The 21,794-nt window shown below is 41.7% G+C and overlaps 1 protein-coding gene across 1 annotated transcript; it reads left to right on the top strand.

Moving 5' to 3' along the window:
* Positions 1-753: 753 nt before the first annotated feature.
* On the top strand, positions 754-15,862 carry LOC113016247 (oxysterol-binding protein-related protein 11). The gene is made up of 13 exons (XM_026158940.2): positions 754-1,132; positions 1,371-1,439; positions 1,633-1,808; positions 2,159-2,238; positions 5,048-5,233; positions 5,843-6,041; positions 7,598-7,743; positions 7,878-8,018; positions 11,660-12,122; positions 13,499-13,685; positions 14,458-14,640; positions 14,720-14,873; positions 15,234-15,862. The coding sequence occupies exons 1-13, from the start codon at positions 1,017-1,019 to the stop codon at positions 15,288-15,290; spliced, it is 2,157 nt and encodes a 718-aa protein (XP_026014725.1). The 5' UTR covers positions 754-1,016; the 3' UTR covers positions 15,291-15,862.
* The last annotated feature ends 5,932 nt before the right edge of the window (positions 15,863-21,794 follow it).

The following is a 21,794-nucleotide window of genomic DNA, read 5'->3' as shown; positions in this document are numbered from 1 at the left end:
CTTGCTAACAAAGGATGCCGCTTAAAAAACAAAACCACTACACCCCTAATTAATTTAACACGTAAATTAGCTTATACATTATATTTAAAAACGAGGTATGAAAAACATTAAAAACAAAGCAGATTAATAACGCGTTTCTTTTTAAATAAATATGATTCAGCCCATCATTGAACACTCCTGGCTATCAAACATTTTTACATATTTGTCAAAATATTTATACACACAAAACGCATCTGTTTAATATCTTTAAAGTTGTACTTGTCTGCACATGTTCAGCGTATACAAAAAATATCAAATAATAAATTAGTGGGAACAAATATGGATAATATGTGGCCTATTTGTGTAATTATTTATTCACTTTATTTTTCACCTACAACAATGCAAAAATATATTGTAAATGTTTTTAAGGTTATAATTCCTTCTTTCAGATAATACTTACCAGTCAGTATAAAAATAACAAAAAACTAATTTATTTGTTGTTCTTTCTTGTTACTTAATACACAAAATCTGATAATATTTTATAAAATTATTATGTAAAACATTTATTTCCGTTTTAGATTGCGGCTTTTTAATCCCCTCAAATTTTTTTTAACCATTTACGCCTCTTTTACGTTTTTTTGTTGTTATTGTTTGTTTTCTTTTTTGGTTGGATGGATTTTTTGTTTATCATAAATGATTATATTTTTACATATCTTATATATCTCAATGCGGAAACGCTCCTGTAAGGTGAGTCACATGACCGTGTCCCCAACCGAAGCCAGTAAATATCAGGCTAGCTAGCAGTCTGTTAGCTACTCCCAGTTCCAGTAGATCAGACCATGTTTTTTCAGCTGTCATCGGCCAGTTGTCAGTCCAGCGTGTGTAGCCTGTTCGGTGGTGCTTTTCGTTAAGCGATGACCTCCCAGTAAGAGAGACTCCGTCCTTTAAAAAAAATCAGCTCTGTAGACTTGGCTGGCTTTACAGGTTAGCTTAGCGCTAGCAAGCTGCGTCCAGAGGAGGTGTCGTTGCTAGTGACTATGCAAGGGGAAACCACGACGATCCGAATCACGGAAAACGAAGGCAAGCTGGATGTATATCCCCAGAACAGGACCCCGAGCTCGGGGAGAGCGAGTGCCAAAAGCTGGCAGTACAGGTTAGTTTGTTCCGCTAGCAGCTAATTTAGTGTTGTCAGGAGCACTTCGTTGACCCGGACAGCACAACAACCTACTCTTTTTCAGTAGTGTTTAAGTGTGTATTTGGTTCTCAGGTATACAAGCTGAGTCAGAGGAATGCTCTGTGATTGAATTGTGTATTTACCTTGCTGTGTTTATGGGCGTGTGCTCACAGCCTGTATCATTTTATGAGTGTCTCCTTTTGCCCCATAATACCAGCGATCACATGGAGAATATTGATGGCTACCTGATGAAATATACCAACCTGGTGACAGGCTGGCAGTACAGGTGAGTTCTGACCCAACTTCATGTGACATAAGTCATCTCAATGAGCATTAAAGACCTTACAGTTTTATAGGGACAAAGTACCTTTGTGTGTGTGTTTATGTGTTTCTAACTTACCAAACAAAAATGTAAGGTGTGACTGTGATAAAAAGTCATATCATGGACAGCAGACTAAGCCAGTGTTGTTTGATTTCAGGTTCTTTGTCTTGAACAACGAGGCGGGCCTGCTTGAGTATTTTGTCAATGAGCAGTCACGGCCACAGAAGCCCCGTGGCATGCTCCCTTTGGCGGGGGCCGTCATTTCCCCGAGTGATGAGGACTCGCATACCTTCACTGTCAATGCCATCAGTGGGGAGCAGTACAAGCTCAGGGGTGAGGATCTGGCAGCCATGAGTGCTCTAAGTTAATTTGGCTTTAGCTGGTGCTTCTGTGCTCCTTCCTGAGCTCTCCACCTTTTATTGATGCCTCCATTCTACTTTTTCTTTTCTTTGTTTTAAAGCTCAGCCTTGCTCTCATTAACTTCCATCTTGTTCCTGCTGTATTGATCTGGATGTTTTTCCATTATCTGCTGCCGGTGATGCAGAAGCACACAGGAATCAATGCTGAGTATGATTACTGTAGAGTTACTGTAACAAGGTTGTGTTCTTCTTCTCCTGTGTGTGTGTGTGTGTGTGTGTGTGTGTGTGTGTGTGTGTGTGTGTGTGTGTGTGTGTGTGTGTCAGCCTCTGATGCCAAAGAGAGGCAGCACTGGGTCAGCAGGCTACAGATCTGCACGCAGCACCACACAGAGGCCATGGGGAAGGTAAGACTGACAGTGCCGAGTGTGTTTATACCTGAAAAGAGGCACATGACCATAATTTGTACCATGGTTGGTTTACACTGGATCATTCTTCTGTCAAGAATATATAGTTTTAAAAATTTATCTTTAAAAGAAGAAGCATAATTAAGATAAAAACAAAAAAGTCAAAAATAAAAATCAGTTGAGGCAGGCTGCCTGTTACACTTTTGTTGGATATAATGACACAGTAGTTCAGTTCAATTCAATTTTGTTTGTGTAGCACCAAATAACCACAACAGTCACCTCAAGGCACTTTATATTGTAAGGTGAAGACTCCACGCTTTTCTTTCCAAGCTCCTTGGACTACGATGACCTGGAAGACTGAGAACCTTCACAGACGTAAAGACTCCACAATAATACAGAGAAAACCCCATATATCAGATGACTGCTTGTTAATAGAGGTATCCTATTAGCCAATCACATGACAGCTGCTCAATGCATTTAGACACATAGAGTATGGTCAGGATGGCCTGCTGAGGTTCAAACTGAGCATCAGCAAGAAGGTGATTTAAGTGATTTTGAATGTTGCTTGGTTTGTTGGTCTACTGATCTGCTGGGATTTTCCCATACAGCCAATTCCTGGGTTTACAGAGAATGATCAGAGAGGGAAAATATCCCGACTGCTTCAGGCTCATAGGAATACAATAGTAACTCAAAACAATCACTTGTTACAAGCAAGGTATGCAGAAGAGCATCTCACCAGCAGCAGAAGACCACATCTGGTTCTTGTCCTGTTGGCAACTGAGGTTGCGGTTCACACATGTTTGCCAAAATTGAACAATAGAAGACTGGAAAAACATTGCCTGATCTGATGAGTCTCAATTTTTGCTGCAACATTTGGTTGCAGCAAAAATTATAACCACAGTGTACTCATCAACTCATGGCTGCTTTGAGAAGATTAACACACGATGTCACAAACTGATTTCTTGAACATAACAATGAGTTCATTGCACTCATTATGTCTGTGGAAATATTCTTATCCTTGAAAGGATGAGTCAAAATCGCCATCAGATTTATGGCTCAGGTAATGGCCGATCTGTGTGTTTCTTACTAAATCTAACCGATTCTAAATTAGAAGGGTCGTGATCGCTGCATGCAGTTTGTAGACGGGCACACCACCATTTTTCTGTAAGGAAACACGTGAAAGCAGAGAGAGAAGTGACAATGTTGTAAGCCCACAGAAGCACCACTAAAGCAACAAGGAAAGAGAAGGAAGTCTGACTGGCATGAAATCGTGCTAAAGTTTGCTTTGTAAGCTCTTATCAGATAATGCGTCTGCAGCTGTGTGAGCAGTTTGTGCAGATATTTGTGTCTGCGAGCAGTGATGACTGTGCAGAAAACACATTTTCATAAGCTCAAAACTCGGTGTGCTTACAAAATAAAAGCTAAAGGCGTATGGCTGCCTTGATGCATGAAGCTTTGTACTTTACCTTCATGTCCAGGATCTTTATCTAGATTTGCATATTAGCATATTTGCAGATTTTTTAAAAAAAAAGAAGTTTATAGTAAAAACCTGGAAAACTCATCCGATGTGAAATGTGCACTCCAGAGACAGCAGCTCAGTCAGTCCTGTCTGTCTTTAAAGGCTTGTAAACCATGAACAGCTATGTTTTACTTCAAAGTCCATCTTTGACATCATTGTCAAAGTCAAAATCATCATTTTTTTTCTGTGCTGATGAGCAGTGACACAATGCTCTTTCATTAGTCTTTTTTGGTTATTGGAGCAGAAAACCCATGCTGCTGCACACCTTTAGGCTCTAAAGGCCCTTAAATGGCTGCTGATCTGTCAATAAATGTGCAGCAGTGAAACAGCCGGACAGTACTTTGGTATTAAAACTGTTAGGGTGTTGTAAAAACTTCCTCAGCAAAATCTATGACTCATGAGCGGATGTGACAGTTTCCTGTTTTCCTTTCACATGTGCCAAAGGAGGCAATCCAACAGAGTTAGAACAGTATCGGTGTTTATGTAAAGAAATATCAGCTTCCAGCCTGTTTGTAAGTGCAGCAAGCAGCAGTATTGATCTGGATATTGATCTCCAGATTGCTGTGCAGCCCGTGGCCCATTTTAATGGTCTGGAGGTGGCCAAGTTTAGGAAAAATGAGCAAAGATGTGCAAAAATATAAGAAAAATGTTTTTAAGTGCTATAAACCACAGAGCCTGGGAGCCGGAGCTGGCCTGGTAAAGACGGTGATCCAGGCCCAATGACAGCTTTGAAAAATTAGAAGTTTGGACTTTTAAGTTTTTAAGTTGGTCATAGGGGTCATATGATTGTCTGTTTTCTGTTTTCTTTGTATTATTTCTTTGTGTCTTTACCTTACAGTATGACGCACCTTTAGGCAATTGTTGATTTGACTATATAAATAAAACTGAACCAAAGGTTCGGGCCAGTTTTGGAGATTAAAAAAAAAAATGGAAAAAAAAACAAACCCAAAAACATAACAGGATTTTTTCCCTTTTACTACAATAAAATAAAATAAAAAGTGTTTTATAAAATAATATACTTTCAGCATGTTTTGTGCTGTTAGTCCGGCATTTAAAAAAAACAACTTTTTGTTTGTTTACGTATGCTTACAAATTGAGGAAACAGTATGGAGTTCAGGGGCCATGAAAAAGCCTGATAAATATCAGTAGTTTACACTGCTTATAAAATGTTTTTGAAAGCTTTTATTTTGAAAAAACAATATGGTAGTGCAATACACCCCGTCTCATTTATAGCTAGAAACACTGCGCTGACCCATAAATGTAATGACTGTGCTGGTCTCCGTTCCTCAGAGTCAGCCTCCGTCAAAGTCCCGGAGTTACTCCACGGCGTCTCAGGGCAGCGGCAGCTCCCCGATGTCCATGCGCCGGCACAGCCAAAACCCCGCCTCTTTGTTTGGCTGGTCGCAGGTCAGAGGCTCGTCGGCCTACTCCAGTAAGAGGTCCCTGCTGCCCGACCACCTGATGGACGCAAGAGAGGTACACTTTGATCTGAAGAAGTCATAACTCACCGATTGGGGGGAACTTTTAGCCAAGACACAAACAGTGGGGGCTAAATCCCAAGGGACGCTAGTTGCGTGCTACATTTTATGATGATTAAAAAGACTGGATGAAGGCGCCGTGTTTGGACAAGATGAGCAGACAGAAAGCAGTGCTGGCACTCACTACAATGTTTCATTAAAGTTTAAACTCGAGGCCAAGTACAAGCAAAAAGTACAAGAAACATTTAGTTCCTACAAGGCACGCAGCGGTGAATGTGAAATATTTAAGAGGCGCTTTAGAGCAGGACTTTAGCTCACTGAGATTTGTTTAGTCATGAGCTTTAGTAGTCTCTCTCTGAGCCAGTTTAATGCTGCAGATTGTCCACAAGGGGGCACTCTCATGTTTATTTAACTTGAGTGGGATACAGCAGGTTTTTGTTCTAATCAGCAAGGTGTAAACATGTTTTTCCCTTGAATTAATCAGAACGTGATAGTTAAACAAAGGCACTGAGTCAAAATCAGCAGAGCTGCCTGCACAGGTAGTTAATCACGGTCCTGTGAGGCTTTGCCCTTATTAAAAATAACCACGACATCCTTGTATTTCCAGATGATGAGCCAAGCCCAGGGTCAGCACAAAGACCTGATGCAGGGCATTGAGGGCCTACCTGCGACTCCTGGCCTTTCCCCCCTGGACCAGGACCTGCTGATGCTCAAGGCCACTTCCATGGCCACCATGAACTGCCTCAATGAGTGCCTGCACATCCTCCACCTGCAGCAGGTGGCCCGACAGAGAAGCTCCCTAGGAGGTACGTGGAGGGATGTGGTGGGTTGTTGTTGTTACCTTTTGTGTTTGTCACAAAAGGTAACAACACGTAAGTTGAACTGTATATGTTAAAGTACCTGGATTACGTTAAGGGTGTGCTAATTAATGATGGTACACTAAAAGCTCAAACTCAGTTTAGTTCATCTGGACCCAGGCTGGCAGTCAGAGAGCTTTTGGCCAGCACGAGTTTCTACAAACAGAATACTTACAAAGGTGGGACGGCTTGTAAAATGATCTGCAAACCTCATAAACCTGCATTTTATTCATAGAACATAGAAACATTTTCTTTCTCAGTTTGCACATTTGACATGGTTTCTATTGCTGTATTGTGTTCAGGCAGCATGGACACGCAACTTTATTTAGTTGAACTCATATAGCACTAAATTCCAACTTTGTCTCAAGGGGCTTTATTTTGTAGTGTAAAGACTCTACAATAGTACACAAACCCCCAACAATCATATGACCCCCTATAAGCAAGCCCTTGGTGACAATGGGAAGGAAACACACCTGTTCAACTTGAAGGAACCTCTGGCCACCTGTCAATTGTAGTTTTGACGTAATTTTGAGTCCCTCGTGGTGCTTTATGGTCAAAATCACCTGCTACTGTGGTACTGAGTCGTCCCAAACACTGTCCCTCTGCACCACCTCCATCTTATCCCTTTATTGACCAACCCTTTATATTTACCAGTAAAATTGACCATGGGTTCAATAAAGGGTTAAATAAATTCTATATAAACTCAAGTTAAATTTTAAGTTCAGTAAATACATGATGTTTGGGAAGTGGGTGTTAAATATTTATGTCTCTACTGGGCACGCAATCCTAAGAACAAATCATAGTCTTGCTCATGCAGTGTCTGCACCCAATCTAGGCGGTTAGTTTGGCCGGACACTGGAATTATTCTGCATTATTGATGGGGTCACCTGTCCCCGTTTGTACCACCTGTCTCGCTGGTAATTGGATCTCAGATGGTTAAATATCCATCCGCAGCACCTCGAGGACAGCTCTGTTTTTAAGCTTCACATTAAAAATCATACAGTAAGGTGAAGGAGAGGAGACTCGCTGATCTTTTGTTAAAATGCCGGAAAACTCGTCCCACTTTTTCCACAGCGGATCTCGTTACTCGATGTATATTTCATCAGGCCGGACTCGCCACAGCAGCCAATCAGATTAAGTCTTCTGACGCACAAGGTGAATTTGAATTAGATCTGTCCGCTGCTATACGTACTTTTAAAGGGGGCGGAGGGGGGGGATGCCATACTGAGAGGGTTTAGCCAATCGGGGTGGGGGATGCTTCCAGAGTATCCTGATACCTGTCTTCACGGAGGAGTTGGGTTACACTCTTTTGGTCGACGGCAGCTCTCTGAGGAGCAGAAGCTCTGCCCGGTCAGCTGCAAGGCGATTGCGGGGCGCCGTGCGGTAAATGGTGGGCCGAGCTTAGCGCTACCTGTGCATGTAGGGGGGCCTCGGTCGGGTGGGAGGGAGGGGTAGGACCATGAGTACCTCTGAACCTGCACCTGTGCACTCCCCGTCCACTGCAGGACCCACCATTGAGTGGCTGGAGCCCAAACTGCCCGACATCCTGAAGAATGGCAGCAGCTCTCTGGGCAGCTTCGCGACAGGTGAGGGCCCGCTGGAGGGGAACCGCTTGGAGCTCAGCAGCCCCGAGTCCTGCAACTTCTCCGGGGTAAGACTGGGAGAGGGGAGAGGTTATCTGTGTCATGCTTGTTGCAGTTTTCTGTTAATGCTCTGTGAGACTGCCTCGTTTTAAAATCAGTCATACAAAAAAACTTTAATTTCTTCCCTCCTCTCTCCTCACAGGAACAGGAAGACATAGATGCAGAGGATGAATTGGAGGACTCCTTTACGGACAAGGAGGAGGACCTGGGTGCCGTGGAGGAGGAACGGAGCGTCATCCTACACCTGCTGTCGCAGCTGAAGCTGGGGATGGACCTCACGCGGGTAGGTCAAGTTCCCATATCAGCAAAAACAATCCCTCTGAGACGCCAGCACGAACGGGTCTTTGATAAGGCTCGCTTGGCTGTAACAGAGGAGGATTTTCCCGGAGCGAGAGGAGTTTCTTGTATCAATAAACACAGAGTTCAAAGCACATTGCGTCACAGTGAGGCGTGAAATGCTGCCAAGATTCCCTTCTGATTGGTTTTGAATGCAATTTCACAGAATTCTGGTAAAGAATAAACCAAAATGAGGAGTTCACACCATGTTCATCTGCAGCTAAATAAGCCATTTTTTAACAGTGTACTGATACACAGTTAAAAGTATGTGGTAAGATTGTTCCACACGTATTTCAGCCTTGACTCAGCAACTGTTACACAGAAACACTGCCTTTCACTTCTTAGGTTGTTTTTTTTTTTTTCTTTTTTCAAATAAATCCTCCTGTGCTTTTCATGCATCATTATAAAAAAAACAAACCCTGCAAACTTTTCTAATGTAACACAAAAAGATCAACATCATTTACTGCAGTCATTGTGTCCTGATCAGTCCTTATGGTCCAGTAACGGTCAAAGACGCTGATACTGGTGTACTGGTGCTTTGTAACTTAGCTGTTTAACAGAAAATAGAAAGAACTATGGCTTAACACTGACATGTTGGTTATTGCCTGCATCTGTTGTGAAAAAGTATCTGCCACCTTCCTGATTTTTCTTTTTTTGCATATTTGACCAGAGGAGGAGCCAGACATTTGAAACACCCGGGGCTTAGCCCTAAAGGGTAGTATGCATGTGGGATTTTTTTTTTTTTTTTGAGGGGGGGGGGGGGGGGTGTAGAAATGACTGAAAGATTAATTGGCTCTGTTTTGAGTTTTGTTCAAAAAAGAATGACTTCATATAGGGAAATATATATATCACACATGCAGGAGGACACCTTAAACTAGTTTTTTAATTGAGCAGCAAGACAGAACGAAGTCGGGGCTGTATCAAGACACAGGGACTAAACCCCAATTCAACCAGACCCAGAACTGATCCAGAATTAAAACAGGACTACAACAGTTCAAAATCAGGATTACTGAGGACTTAACCAAGACAGAACCACAATCAGAACTAGATGATAGTAGCACTAAAAATCATCATAGACCTGCACTACACTTATTTATTTAATTCTACCAAAGTACAATATTTAGATTGAGAAAAGTTTATATAATTATTTAGCCTTGTTGTGCAAACAAGCCTGCAGAACTTAATAAATATAGAATTTGAAAAATAGCAAACCTAAAAAGAAACACTAGGTACGAGATACATGAGTACCTATGATACAGTGATACTTTTGGTAAACAACCATTTGACTAACATGTATGTCTCACCTGCTCTTCTTCATCTCTGTTCTGTCCTCATTCTCCTCTCTCCCTCTCTGTTCCTCTCTCTCCCTCTTTGTGCTGACAATCATCAAATATACAGTTGAAACCAGATATTTACAAACTCTTCAGATAAAAACACTTTTTTAATTGTAACATCAAATCAGACTAAATGTTTATTTTTTTAGATTGATAAATATAAAAACATATTTGTTAACTTTAAGAGTAAAGAGAGAAACTGTCTGTGTTTTTTAATTGCAAATGGCACCAAATTGTATTCAAACTGAGCCACACTTATGGAGCTCCACGATTCTTTTCCTGGTGTTTTGGTTGACATCTCTTGATTTTCCCATGTCAAAGAAACAGGCTCTGTGTTTTGCCTTATATGCATCCACAGCTGTGCCACCAGTTTACTCACATGGACTCTACTAACCTATCAGAAGCTTCTTCAGCTCAGAATGGAATCGTCTGGAGTTTTCTTATTAATTAACAATAAACTTAGTGTACATGTACTCCTAAATTTAATGAAAGTGATAAAAAAACAGAAAGCTCTGTCTCTCTTTATTCTGACATTTAACTAATTCAAAATATATTTCAATATTTATCTAAAACAAAAGTTTACTCTAAATTGATGTTGTGCAGTAAAAATGTTTTATGTTTTCTCCCTAAAGTGTAAATATCTGGTTACAAATGTGAATATCCTGCTGTGTACTGAAATCCCTCTTGTTTTGCATAGAAATATACTGAACAACATACAAAGCATAATATATAAAATAACATTTACCTGAGTTTTTTCTTTGAAAGAAGCCTCTAATGTCCATTCTTGTATTTCAGTACATAACTGAAACCGAATTAGTCGGGGAGGGTAAGAACTGAAAATATGAAATAAACACACGTAAGCTAAGACTCTCTAAAAAATAGCATTTGTTCGGCTTTTCATTTCGCCATTTGTTGATTCACTTGAAGAGCAAGTAAAATAATATTGGTCAAGTGATCAGTTTCATATCAATCTTTCGTGATGCACCGTCATATTTACATTATTTGTACGGTACGAATGATTTGCTTTGGTACCTGCTCAAACTTAAGCTCTCCTTAGTATGGCTGGCTCCGTTTCTCCAACAGCGCACTCACGGGCAGCAGCTCCCCCCGCCCCCTCGCTCAGTCGCTTAGTGCCTGAGCTTGGATCATACCAATATCAGGGGGGGATTCACGCACAGTCGTAAATTCCCACAGTGTGCACTATGTGCTTCGAATATTGTGTGTACTTTTTGTTTTATACAGTTGTCAGCCAGGCATCTAACTATGAAAAAATTACACTCCAAAATACCCCGGGCTTCTGACAAAACAACCCGGGCTTAAGCCCCGTAAGCCACCCCCCCGCTCCGCCCCTGTATTTGACAGACTTGCATGTTTTAAATCAGACAAATTTTAATATTAGACAAAGATAATCTGAGTAAATACAAAATGTAGCTTTTAAATTCTTTAAATCATTTATTAAGGAACAAAAAAGTAACACAGACCTACCTGGTCCTATGTGGAAAAAGTTATATCCCTATAGTTTGGTCATTTTGCAGATCTAGTGACAAAACATTTGTCCCAGTGAAAAAGCAACATCCAGATGAACAATATTCCTTCCTGGGATGAGAACTGACTTTGACTGACTTTGTTTCTCAGCTGTTTCTTTAGATCGTGGCCTGATGTGTTGCTGCCTGTAGAACAGGAAGGCTGATCAATGAAAATGTAATTGTTAAATGTGAATTTCTGTCTATGCAGACAGCAACAGATATTTGTCACAGTTAAATGCTTATTAAATATCAGCCTGTGATGAGGCTGATATCTAGTAGCACAGTGCTGTATTCGAATTAAAGCCGCCCATGAAAGTAATTGAAGCTGTTTAAAAACCACATTTTGAGGCAGGATAAGGAGTCATGGTTGAAGTAAGCTCCTCATTCTTGGTAATTAGTTGTCAAGGACACGTGCTTAAACACCCTGACCCGAGGCTTACGCTGACACTCTTATCTTTCAGTGTCAGTTTGTTCCCGTAGTTCGATATCCTGCTCTTGAGTTTCTGATTTATCTCATGGGTCCGCTGGCTTACCTCAGCTGGAACTCTAGTAAACACCCCATGATCCGCAGGGTCACGTCCTGTCTACGTCTTTTCACTTCCTCATTGCACTATATTTTTCTGCCTAACCTGAGCTAATTTAGAAGCATCCTCAGACTCAGTTTGTTAATGCAGTATGTTCCAGAAGATGTGATTTAAAATCTCTTCTCTTGTCCATTTTACTTGTAGGTGGTCCTCCCCACCTTCATTCTCGAGAAGCGCTCTCTGCTGGAGATGTACGCAGACTTCATGTCCCATCCGGATCTCTTTGTGACCATCACAGACGGCAGCAGTCCGGAGGACCGCATGGTCCGGTTTGTGGAGTACTACCTCACCTCCTTCCACGAGGGCCGCAAAGGCGCCATTGCCAAAAAACCCTACAACCCCATCATTGGCGAGACCTTCCACTGCTCCTGGAAGGTGCCCAAGAGACCAGACGCCTCCAAGGAGCCTTCACAGGGAAGCCCCGACCCCACTGCTTCCAGCCAGGACTCCTACCAAGTGCGCTTTGTGGCGGAGCAGGTTTCCCATCATCCCCCTGTGTCTGGTTTCTACGCCGAATGCCAGGAGAGGCGGATGTGTGTGAACACACATGTGTGGACCAAGAGCAAGTTCATGGGCATGTCCATTGGGGTATCGATGGTGGGGGAAGGTAAGGCAGCACAATTTTTAAAAAAACTGTGTTCTGCGAGGTTGGCAGCAGGAGTGGAAACACGAGCTGGTTTTACACATAGAGCACATGTAGGAGGCCCGCTCACCAGCAGCGAGTGCAGCGGGGGGTTAGCTCCTCTACACTCTCATTCACACAGGCTTTGCTGAATAAAGAGAGAGTGTAGAGCATTTATTGTCTGATCTGACTTCTCCCCATTTTAATTCTCACCTGCACCTCGATTGGATGTCTAAAAAAGTTCAGGGGCGCGCTGCATTGGAAACATTAGATGTTTTCACACATGAACTCGAGATGGCGTCAGCAGAATCAGGTTGGCTTCTTATCTAAAGTTCTCACTTCTCACGTGTAGCAGAAAGCAAGAGATGGCCCGCCTCAGATGTGTTTTCACTGCTGGAAGTAATCTGTTTGGCTCAGGTGGAGCATGCTGAGTTCTGGCAAGTTACCTGCTCTCTTCTCACGTGCACAATATCATGATGTGTGCTGTGGAGCTGGCAAGTCGCTATCTCACCTCCTCCTCAGACCTCGAGGCCGCAGTGCCAAAAAAGCCTTTCCATACACAGCTGTAACTGACAATAGAAGTGAGGTGCCCCCAACTCCCTTACTCCTCAGTTTGGTTTTAGTTTTATCTTAAAGCCCTCTTATTACCAAAAGCAGCAGTGTAATTAATTTAGGACTAAATTCTGGTGTATCAGGTGTCATAGTTGGTGTACATTCTCATTTGACTATTAATGCATTTCTTAATAAAAGTATTTCTCTCTTGTCCTTGTTAATAAAAATGTAGGACAGGACATGTTTGTACTTTACTGTGTAGGGCCTCAACCACAGAAGCATCTCTGTCATTTCCTCTGTCACCCAGTACAGACAAATAAGGGAAGTGTCGTGGTTGTGCGTCGGTATTGTGCAGAGGCTGTGCACAGCTTTGCAGACTGTCGTCTACATGCCATTGCTGTTTACCGTCACCAGGTGGCAGCATCAAAATTAGGTGGTACAGCCGACCTGTGAGATCCAGCTGCTCTTGATGTTGTTTATCAGTCAACCAGCTGCTGAAAAGAACAAAGTTAAAACCATTTCCATCACCATTTGACCTAAACCTGCCATCATCCTTGTTGGGCTGCAGGCTCCTTTTGACCATTTCTGCGGTAGGGCTGTTGCAATACTAACATTTCAGACTTGGTTGAGTATTTTCCTGGATATTTCTATCATTATTAATACCACAGGGTGGAAAAAGACAAAAGAAAGATTCGACTGTATTCTTATTTATTGTTGCTGGGTAATACATTACATAGTACACCCCTCATATCTCTTTGTTACAACTGGCAGAAACCTTGTAACTCTTGTTTCTGTATTTATTCTTCCAGGTTGTCTGTATTTGCTGGAGCACGATGAGGAGTACACCTTCACGCTGCCCTGCGCCTATGCTCGCTCCATCCTCACCGTTCCCTGGGTGGAACTTGGCGGCAAAGTCACCATCAACTGCGCCAAGTCGGGTTACTCGGCAGTCATTACTTTCCAGACTAAACCCTTTTATGGAGGCAAATTACACAAGTAAGTCTTAGTTTTTATATCCACAACAAGAAGTAAAAGAAATGTATTTAATGTGGTTGCAATGATTGTCATTATATCAATATATGTGGTTTGAATCGTATCAGATTATGAGCTTGTGTTCCTTTTTGCCCATTGGGATCCATTTTCAGAAAGTTATGTTGTTATGCTGATGATGCTCAATTTTATTTACCACCAAAGTGCAACAACTTCCAAGCAGTTACTGCTTCGTTTCTTGGAAAACAAACAAGTTTAACTTCAAACTGAAAAGCAGAAAAACCCCCAGAGGTGACCTTATTTGGTCATTGAGACGATGCTTTCATTCATTCAATGAAATGTGCTCTCTAAATGAACCGAACTTGACTATGTGACCAGGTGAACTACTAGCAATACTATGACAGTATTCAATTTAATTCAGTTTTATTTATATAGCACCAAATCACAACAACAGTTCCCTCAAGGAGCTTTATGTTGTAAGGTAAGGATCCTACGGTAATACAAAGAAAACGGATAATCCTATAACCCCATGACCAAGCGTTTTGGCAACAGTGGGAAGGAAAAACTCCCTTTTAACATTCAGAAACCTCCAGCAGAACCAGACTCTGGGAGGGTCGGCCATCTGATGCGACTAGTTGGGGATGTTGGCAGTAAGACGAGTTTTTGATTGCCAGTTCTGCAGCTCTTTAAAATAAGTGTCCAAGATGGGCGTTTATATCTAAACAAATCCTCAAAATTGCATGTTTGTATTAATTCGGTCCTCCTACCACACGTTTAGGGTAACAGCAGAGGTGAAGCACAACTCCACCAATGCAGTGGTGTGCCGCGTACAGGGCGAGTGGAACGGCGTCTTGGAGTTCAGCTTCACTAACGGAGAGACGAGGGTGGTCGACGTCACCAGGCTGCCTGTGACGAAGAAGCACGTGCGGCCAGTAGAGAAGCAAGGACCGACTGAATCCAGGTCAGATGAAATTGAAGTTGAAGGAGCGAACTTGCAGTGTATTTAATAGCGTTTGCTGAAACATTTCGATCCTTTGCAGGCGCCTGTGGCAGCACGTGACCGAGGCTTTACGGCAGAAAGACGTCGAGAAAGCCACTGAGCATAAGACGGTCCTCGAGGAGAGGCAGCGGACAGAAGAGAGGCACCGTGTCGAGACAGAAACCCCCTGGAGGACCCGATACTTTGACAGAGAGGTGAGCAGTGGTGATTTATTAGGTTTCTGCTGATACAGCAGCTGGTATTTACTGCATAGGAAGTCATATTGAATCATATAACTGCCACATTGAAGATCTTACAACTTATATACACAAAATATTTGAATTGCATGAGTTAAAAAAAAAAAAAAAAAAAAAACTTCTCAGAGGAGTTTCCACACATTAGTTTGATGCCCATTGTTTGGCAAAAATGTTGAAATCAAATACTTTGCAGCCTCAACTTAACAGTCTGGTGTTTTGTCTAACTTTATCAGGGTAAACAATTATGCTATCTCACTGCAGACGCTTCATTATCACTGATACGTGATGCCACACTGACTCTCGTCTCTCCTCCTGCAGGGTGAAGGTTGGGTTTATCACAAGCCACTTTGGAAAAACTCTACATTCAAATCCTAGTTTCTTCAGCCCTCTCCTATCTTGGATGTTGATATTGTAGATTCAGGAGTGTGTGTGTGTGTGTGTTTGTGAGTGTGCCGGAGTGTGTCTGCGTGCACACACGCATGTGGCCGTTGGTTATGAAATGACAAGCATGACCTGCACTGACGTACAGACGAATGCGACGCTGAGGGGGGAGAAGGACCGAGACGGCATGACCGAAGGTGTTCTCGAATCTCTCACATGATGTTCAGGAAGAGTACAAGTTTTTGTACTGCAGATTAGGGTTTTTTTTTTTTTTAAATAATCTAATGTCAATGAAAACATATTCTTGTACAGGTAATGGTACTCTATTTACACAGCCTTAAGATGATCTGATGAATGATACTCTGTTTGGACTCGGATGATCCGCCTGGATATGGTTTCTTCTTCTTCTCCTCTTTTTAAACTGTGGTCTCACCTGAGGATAAAGGGACTTTTGGTGAATATCTTCTTTAAATAGGAAAGAAAATCCCCAAGTAACTGGAGAATACATCTCATAAAGCTGAATCTGTGTATTTGAGCTGATAAAACAGAAGTCATTCCCTCTGTCACTGGATGTATTTACTTACTCGTGGTGTTTTGATCTGAGCAGTACAGAAACATTTAGTGGATGCCTCCCAGAGTAATTATTAAACGGGGCAATTTCCCAGAGTATATACATAAAATAGCACATTGAGCAGTGCTTACAGAAATTTACGTACTTTAAAATGACAGATTTAAAGAAAAGTACTAAAAATTAAAAAATAACGGCATCTGAATACTGAACACTGAATTCACTCACTGTTTACTGTAGACTGCACTGCGTTTAATGTGTTTACTCTCATTTTATACATTTATTTATCTTGTCACTCTGAAGGAAAGGCCCCAGTCATATAGGCCTAGAGACAGGTTGGCAACCTGATGGCAACCACCAGTTGGTAGGTGGTGCTGGCAGTTGCAAAGAAGGTGCACTAGAACTGCTTTAGTTTCTAACATGTTGCTTATAGTTTGCTTGGAAGACACCAACTTGTCTGCAAACACTTTGCAATGGCTCTCTGAGCAGTAGTGAAACTATGAAGAGTGCAAAACAAGCCTGTAATAGAGACCGCTCACCCTCAAGGTGGAAGTTGAGTCCTTTAAAACATGTTTTCAGTAATAAGGCGTACTTTTACTTTGAATTTGAACGGTGTCTATTTCCGGTTTGCATCACATTCTCAATTCGTAGTTTCACTCAGAGAGTAGTTGGGAGACTGTTTGGATAACACCCAACGTTTCTTTGCACCAACTACTCACGACCTTTCACCGAAGCAATAACAAAGAGGTTATTGGTGCAGCACCCTATATCGCTTTGCGATCAGTTTTACCTTGCAACTGCTGGGAACCACTCCCCAAGCAGTTTGGAAATATGCCCCCCTCCCCCAGTGACGAGAGGTTGCCTGGGGTTTCCAGGTGTGCGTAAGAAGCCTAAGATGTCCTTGGTGGCATCACTATGACTCTATTAGGGTTTTTTTTTTTGGGGGGGGGGGTTTAAATCATAAAATTTAGTTCAAGCTCCCCTTTAAGCTGTAAGCAGATCTATCTTCGGGTTTGGTGATGGGTAAAATTCTCCAACAGTTCCAAATAGTTACCGTGTCCAGTAGTGGGTGCTGTGTTTGTGCAACATTTCCTCAGTAATGCATTGTGCCACGAGGTTTCCTTAACATCAACCGTACATTTCCAGAGGGGTGTACAACAAAGCAAGTTCAACAACCTAAAAACACGTTCACAGATCATCTGTTGTACTAATCAACTTTGTTAACCTTCGAACGTTATTGGATTTCATGACTTAAATAATCTGATATATTGGTTAGTTTTTCTTGAGATTTCCCTAATGTTTATGTATGATTGTTTATTAGCCGTTACTAAGGGCATTGCAGTTCAAAAATAATCTTGTTTTATTGTCACAAGTAATGGATTACTCTGTTACAGTCTGCTTGGATCAGTTGGTTATTGTTTGTGGCTTCCAATACGTTGCCAGCGGGAAGTTGCAGAGTGCCCTCTGGTGGACACACAACATCAACCCCTGGCAAGGCTGAAGGGTGTTTCTCTCATTTCTTTCTTCCCTACTTTATCACGTTTTCATTTTAACAGTTATTAATGGCAACAGATTAGCACATCGCTGACATTAGCTAATAGCTGAGATGAGCCAATAGCTAAGATTAGCGCTGCTCTGAAAATAACCTGCTCCACACCAGGTTGTTTGGCATAAGTTGCCATGGTGATTTATCCAGTTTGAACCCCCCCGCACACACACACCTTTGTGATGCTGAAGACTTTGACTTTAGGCTAAACTTAGCTTGTTATCCTTTCATCTTGCTTCATAGTACACCCCTCAGGTCTGTACAGCAGAAGGAGGCACCACCTTGTGGCACTATTCAGCAATTGCACTTTACAAGCTAAATAATTCTCAAGAAGACAGACCACTAAAAGAACAAAACTTGCACATTGACACTCCCCATTGTAAGTGCTTAGTAGTGCATTCGTGAGCAACTATGATGCAGAGTTTTAGGTAAGTAGGTCAGACCAAAAAACGGTGTTTTAAAAGAGCTAAATGAGCATGTAACCAGCCAACACGTACACTGAATTTAACGCCAAGTTTAGTCAGTGTACGCCCTTGTTGATGATCACTATAAATTCCTTTAGAAACACAAAAAGTTTCCTTTCAAAGCTTCAGCTCTCAATTTAATGCTGAATGCTAATATTGATGTGGGTTTTGTTTTTGTTTGTTTTTTTTTGACAAGTTCACGTTGCTGGAACAGCATGTTGTAGACTGAAAATTAGCAAATTTTATTAAATAATTAAATGATTCAGTCGCAGGTGAATGCTTCTTAAAAGGACAAAAAAAATGCTATGCCACTCTTCATGTCTTTTGCCTTTTTTCTTTGTGGTTTTGCAGTGTTTGGAAAAGTCCTGCAGCATGATTGCAAACTCACTTAAATTTCCTAATGTCTGTTGTGAAAGCTTTTAACCAAATTTGCTTCCTTTTGTAATGTAAATAAATATTTTCTTTAAATGTGTGTCCATCCCCGAGCTTGCCCTTCTTATTTCTGGAGTCACTTTGAGTACTTCATGTTCAATCAGTGTTTGTTTTCCTCTTTGATTCCACTCTACCGTGCTGTGATGTATACATGATATCCTGTATGTATCGCCTCCCTGCTAAAGCAACACGTTCTGAGAGCAGAAAGCCACCCTGCCATTGATAAGCTACCCCCTTCAAATCTCGGTGCCTTATGTAAACTCTTCATGTGCGTGTGCCATCCAGCAAGGAGCACGGCACTCATCACCTACTTATCTGACCAATGCAATGATGTATGTATTGTTAACGTGTGTTTGATTTCTTTTTCTTTTTTCTTTTTTTTTTTAAATCAATGCTTGACGTCGAGACTTCGACTGAGCACTTTTACTAACGGTTTTGACATCCTCCTAGTTTTTGGATTCTGCTGGTTGTCTTGCAGGTCTCTGAAATGCACTGAAGGAAACCTGGTATGGGGAAAAATGGATGTGTGAGATAATCTAATAAATGGTGTATCACTTGTATGCTGTGTCTGGTTCCTCTACTCATCAGCATTATTATTTATGTGAAAAAGGCTGATTTTAAGACATATTGGAAGCTACACCTGCACAACTCCAGAGTAGTTTCCCTTTTAACAAATGACCAGTACTATGCTGTGAAATCAAGTCTAGGAACTCATCAGCTTAGCCTTTGGCTTGGAGTTTCAACTCTACTCAGGACATCAACTTAAAGGGAGCTCTATTACACTCATATCCAGCTCCATTGTTGGACTCTACTAGAGTGGCTTTGCATGATTAACTGTTCAAAATAATCCATATTTATCACATTCATGGCCTTTATGCAGCCCGTCAGTTGATCCTGCCTGAAACGAGCTGTTCTTTCTCCCTTTAAGCAAACTGTTTTGTGATTGGCTGCCCCTCATAAGCAGAAGGTTTGATAGCACATGGGTGGAGCTTCTGTACCCACAGCCTGAGCTGTGAGCCTGGTATGACCATATCTTCTGTCATTAATCATATATTTTCTAAATCTGTGCCATCACAGTAGTTAAAAAATCTGAGGTTTTGATTACACTGACACTGACCTCATTATTTGAAACTCTCGCTATGTTAAATATAACATCCACCATTATAACTGTACATATATGCACTCCTGTGAAAAGCTAACTCCACCCTCTCTGCTTCCATAGATGGTGAGTAGCTGAACAAACGCACTTGATTAACTGATTGTCAGCCAGCATGAGCACCTCTGTAAAAGCAGTCTTTCCAGTAGTGAACGTCCCAGTAAATTCACCCCAAAGTAAGACCATGTTCAGAGAAACTACAAAACTTCCAAGAGCTACAGCTGAGACTCTACAGGCCTCAGTTAGCGTGTTAAAGTTCAATGCAGCGCAATTAAAAAACGATTGATTAATTGAACAAGTATGGCTTATTTGGAAGAGTTGTCAGAAGACAGACTCTAAAAAGATAAATGTTATATTTTAGTTTGCTGATATTGCCCTGCTGCCCACGGGGTTCTAGGTCTTAACACTCGCTTGCTCAGACTTTGACTAAAGCCCATTTTGGCAGGATATTGTGTAGAATCTATGACGACGTTAGCCCTGAGTGAAAGAGAGACAGCTGACCTTGAACTCAGGCACAAGAAGTCAGGTATTTCAATAAAATACAGAGTCCCCCACAAGGAAACCCACTGTGATGGAGCTCTGTGAAGAGCCGACACAGCTTCTTTACCCTGTGAGATTCAGCAAGGTGCAGCAGGATTTGCAGGTCTGTTTATTCAGATTATTCCATCATAATCATACCATTAATGCGCATTATTTGCAAATCAGTTTATTTTTTCTGTTTATTAATCATTAAAAACACGTTAATTTTAGCACATGTATGATCTGCATGACCTGCAGTGTCTTTGCTTCTTGCTGACGCAGTGTGTATCAAGTCATCAGGGTTCTTATCGAAGCATAAAGTTTTTTGTTTCTCAAATAACAACTGTGTTGCACAAACGAGAGCCAGAGGATGGTGAAACACGCGAGTCATACATGAGGACGAGGCAACTATCTCAGCAGAAGAATGCCAAGGACACTTGAGAGATATGCCGGTAATAAAAGACTTTTACAAAAAGTTCACAGTGTGAAGTGTGTGGCAGACTAACAAAACAACTTCAGAGTTTAGTTGCACATTTTTTCCCACAGTTTGCAGTAAACAAATATTATTTAAGGGGATTCTGTTATTCTTCTTTTTAATCTCTGTTGTTTTGGTCTTGAATTAACTCGAGCCGCTTTGTGTGAAAACTTGGATTTTTGACTCACTCAGAAGTAACTCGAAGTTTTGAGTTGTGTAACTAAATTGATGATAACTCAAATTGTCAACTGTCAACCCTCTGAAAGTTTTTCGTATTTATTTATTTACTGTAAGTGCTGGAAACAAGCATTCATAGCTTTAGGTATGGTTCACAGTTTAAAATAATCCTCATTTATCTTATTCTGGGCCTTCATTCTCTATAACAAGCAGTTTAATCCTCTCCCTTCAAGCTCATCTTCTTCTGATTGGCTGCCCTTCCCAAGCTTTGTTGTTCCTGCTGGCATCTTTGGCACTGGTGCTCCCCGTCAGCAGACAACAGCAAAATCTTCATGATTCCTTCCACCTTGATGAGAATCCCAGTCCCAGACACACTGAAGCATCCCCACAGCATAATACTCCCACCACCATGCTTCACTCTGGGGACAATGTTCTTTGGGTTGTACACCTCTGCCTTCATTCTCCAAACACAAGCAGTGTCTCTGTGGCCTAACAGCTCTAGCTTTGTCTCATGTGCCGATGTGCTTCCAGTATGCATCATAATCGGGTTGTCCTTAGCATATTTCAGTCTGGCCTGAATGTGTTTCTTCTGCAGAAGTGGTGTTTTTCTCAGTCTGTGCAGGGTTCTAGTGATTTTCCTACAATTCCTGACTTGGACAAGTCATTCACAAGTGTCTTGGTAATTGTTCTGAGATCTTTAGACACATCTCTCACTAGTTTTCTTTCCAGTCTTTGAAATCTTTTGCTTCTTACCTCTGTTTGTTCTCAGTGGTTCTCAACGAGTTTCTTTATAACTATGTATATCCATCTCCTGCTTTGTGAAGATCAACAATTCCTGTTCTCAAGTCTAAACTGATTTCTTTTGTTTTTAACATGATGCTTTGAGCAGTCATAGCTTAAACCCTTGCTGAAGTTTTCATACTGTGAAGATAATCTTTACAAGCTTAGAGCATTACAAAGCACATCCTTGGACAGCAGTGGTGCAGATGTGTGTACGCGGGGGGTGGGTGTGTGTGTGTGTGTGTGTGTGTGGGTGGTTGGGATGGGGGGGTCTGATACAGTCTGATACAGCTACACAGTGTGAAGAAGGTCATCAGTCTGACCCTCCCTGTGGTGAGCAGCGAGCTTCCTTTACTCTCCTCTCCCTGCGTCTCACTTCTA

The sequence above is a fragment of the Astatotilapia calliptera genome, chromosome 23 (assembly GCF_964374335.1).
Source record: "Astatotilapia calliptera chromosome 23, fAstCal68.1, whole genome shotgun sequence".
NCBI classification, from domain to species: Eukaryota; Metazoa; Chordata; class Actinopteri; order Cichliformes; family Cichlidae; genus Astatotilapia; species Astatotilapia calliptera.
Note: the sequence above shows the minus strand (reverse complement) of the source record. Positions and strands in the feature narration are given on the sequence as shown.

Excerpts from the sequence above, each read along its gene's own strand:
- LOC113016247 (XM_026158940.2), top strand. The coding sequence starts at position 1,017 with ATGCAAGGGGAAACCACGACGATCCGAATCACGGAAAACGAAGGCAAG. Across the intron at positions 1,133-1,370 it reads GCCAAAAGCTGGCAGTACAG|CGATCACATGGAGAATATTG; the intron begins GTTAGTTTGTTC and ends CCATAATACCAG. Across the intron at positions 5,234-5,842 it reads ACCTGATGGACGCAAGAGAG|ATGATGAGCCAAGCCCAGGG; the intron begins GTACACTTTGAT and ends TTGTATTTCCAG.